General features: G+C 46.7%; 1 protein-coding gene across 1 annotated transcript; it reads right to left on the bottom strand.

Annotated features, from left to right (window-relative positions):
* Positions 1-512: 512 nt before the first annotated feature.
* On the bottom strand, positions 513-2,057 carry LOC130528259 (uncharacterized). The gene is made up of 2 exons (XM_057037427.1): positions 1,022-2,057; positions 513-948 (listed from the first exon to the last, which is right to left on the bottom strand). The coding sequence occupies exons 1-2, from the start codon at positions 1,776-1,778 to the stop codon at positions 905-907; spliced, it is 801 nt and encodes a 266-aa protein (XP_056893407.1). The 5' UTR covers positions 1,779-2,057; the 3' UTR covers positions 513-904.
* Between the last annotated feature and the right edge of the window lie 375 nt (positions 2,058-2,432).

Below are 2,432 nucleotides of genomic sequence, written 5' to 3'. Positions count from 1 at the left end.
TGACACGGTGGGCTTGTGTTGGCACATTCACGCAGTTTAGACTCCATTAACCTCCAGGAGCATCGTGTCCTCTGGGAGCCGGAGACTGTCCTGAAATCAGAGCAAGAATAAAAATAATTAAAAAAAAATATCAAGGCACAGGTGGTGTCCAGTAGAAAAATTATATTTAATCAACAATTCACGGCCTCTACGAGATGAAAACTAACCATCAATTAATCCGTTTGATCTTTGTGTTTCCTGTTTTAATAACAATGCTGGTTCAGGTTAAATCTGCAGCAGGGATTGAAAAATGGGTTGAAATTTGATGTTCTCCTGATCATCAAATTGTGATATGGGTATTTTAATTAGAAAGTCTGCTCAGATGAGCTGCTGTCTTAAGCAATCAAACGGGTGATAGCAGAGCTATGTTATATAATGGCGCACAGGATTAAAATAAGCCTCATAAGGACCCTCTTCTGTTTAGTTTTGAAGGTGTTTCATATCTGTGAGGACAAAAATGGTGAAAACAATGCATCAGTACAAACCGTGGTTTTTATTTGTCAGACCAGTGTAGGTACAACTACTATAACCAACATCTAAATGGTGACAAAAAAAATAATCATTCCAAAAACTTACAACTGCAAATGGAATGAAAATCACATTTACCATCATAAAGATTAGTGATTTTGTTGCTGTCTGGTAGTTAAGTTGGCAGCTTTGTTTCTCTTTGATAAGGTTTTTTTATGACTTCTGTGTTATATTTGGGTTTTTTCCAGGACCCAAAAGCAGGCAAAACGCAGTGGTAAAAAGTCCAAATACTAAGTCTTTATTCAAAGATCATTTTGGCAGTCCTCCTGGACCACAGGAAAGCACTCATCCAGTCTTCCAGAGCGCAGAGAGCTCCAGCACGGCGCCAACACAGGAGTCAGGTCCTGCCCATTCTCCAGTCCAGCAAGGTGGCGTGGAGACCTTGAACGAGCAGGGAGAAGCGTATCAACAAGTTGCAAACAACCAATGATGAGGAAACAGGTCTCAGCCCTACCATGGGAAACATGCAGTGCCAGCTGTAGCAAATATCGGCTCCTCGATGCCTCCTGCAGGAAGAAACACACACAACCACAACAACACACAACCACAACAACATACAACCTGGAACCCTGGACCCCAACATTACCTTCCCCCTCAACGGGCGCCTCCAGGTGCCCTACCAGGCTTGTCCGTGTGAGCACAGTAGCGGAGAAGGCTGTTGTCCAGGATGAAATGGCGGGGGACCCACGATCGTGCCTCCGGACCATACCCCTCCCAGTTGACCAGGTACTGGAACCTTCGTCGTCATCGGCGAACCGGAATGTGTAGGCGGGTGCCCCATCCACAACACGGGGGAACGGCAGGGCCTCAGATGGAGGGACCAGATCCAACTCAGCGACCAGCTTAACCTTGGAGACATGGGGTGCATCTTGAATGCCAAGGAAACCTTCAGGCAGACGGCTGCGAGACTCATCATCCACTCCACCTCGAAAGGACCAACGAAGCGTGGAGCCAGCTTCCGAGACTCTACCTGGAGTGGGAGGTCCTTTGTGGACAGCCAGACCTTCTGACCTGGCTGATAGGACAGGCCTGGAGTCCGGCTGGCCTACTGTTGAGAGCACTGGGAGGCCCGCAGGAGTGCAGCGTGGACCTGCCTCCCCACTCTCCTGCACCGGCGTACGCCGGCCTGTACCGAGGGCACCGCCACCTCGTCCTCGGACAATGACCTCTGACAATGGGGACTGGTGGGAGGACTTTCCCCTGGCACACATGGGGAAGGCTGTTATGTAGTCCCTGGTGTCTCAGATAATGGAGGGCCACCAAAACTGCTGCTAAAGGAACTTTAGTGTCCGGTTGAATCCCAAGTGGCAGCTCAGCCACCTTCAGTAAGCGGCTGCTCCACCCTCGCTGTGTGAAGGAGAGGTATCGCAGATCTTTCCTTCTGACAGACTGCACAATAAACATAATGCCTGTTAGTCTGCAAACTAGTAGACATAAATAAATAACTGTTTTTACCACTGGACTCACACAATAACATTACAATTCTCTAATAACATTTCAACCATTTTGCGCACACTGAATAATATATATTCTGATATGCATGTCTGATCTGTACTATGTACCATGTATCCATTATCTTAGTTTATTATACATACATACATACATACATACATACATACATACATACATACATACATACACATACATACATACATACATACATACATACATACATACATACATACATATACAAAAAAAAATAATCTCCTGCTCCCCCCTCCTTCCTTCAGACTCGGGTCCTCTACCAGAGGCCTGGGAGTGTGAGTGTTCAGCGCAGGATCTTAGCTGTTCCTAGGACTGCGCTCTTCTGGACAGAGATCTCTGATGTGGTTCCTGGTATCTGTTGGAGCCATCTACTCAGCTTG

This window comes from Takifugu flavidus, chromosome 7 (genome assembly GCF_003711565.1).
Source record: "Takifugu flavidus isolate HTHZ2018 chromosome 7, ASM371156v2, whole genome shotgun sequence".
NCBI classification, from domain to species: Eukaryota; Metazoa; Chordata; class Actinopteri; order Tetraodontiformes; family Tetraodontidae; genus Takifugu; species Takifugu flavidus.
This window is presented reverse-complemented; position numbering and strand designations above follow the sequence as displayed.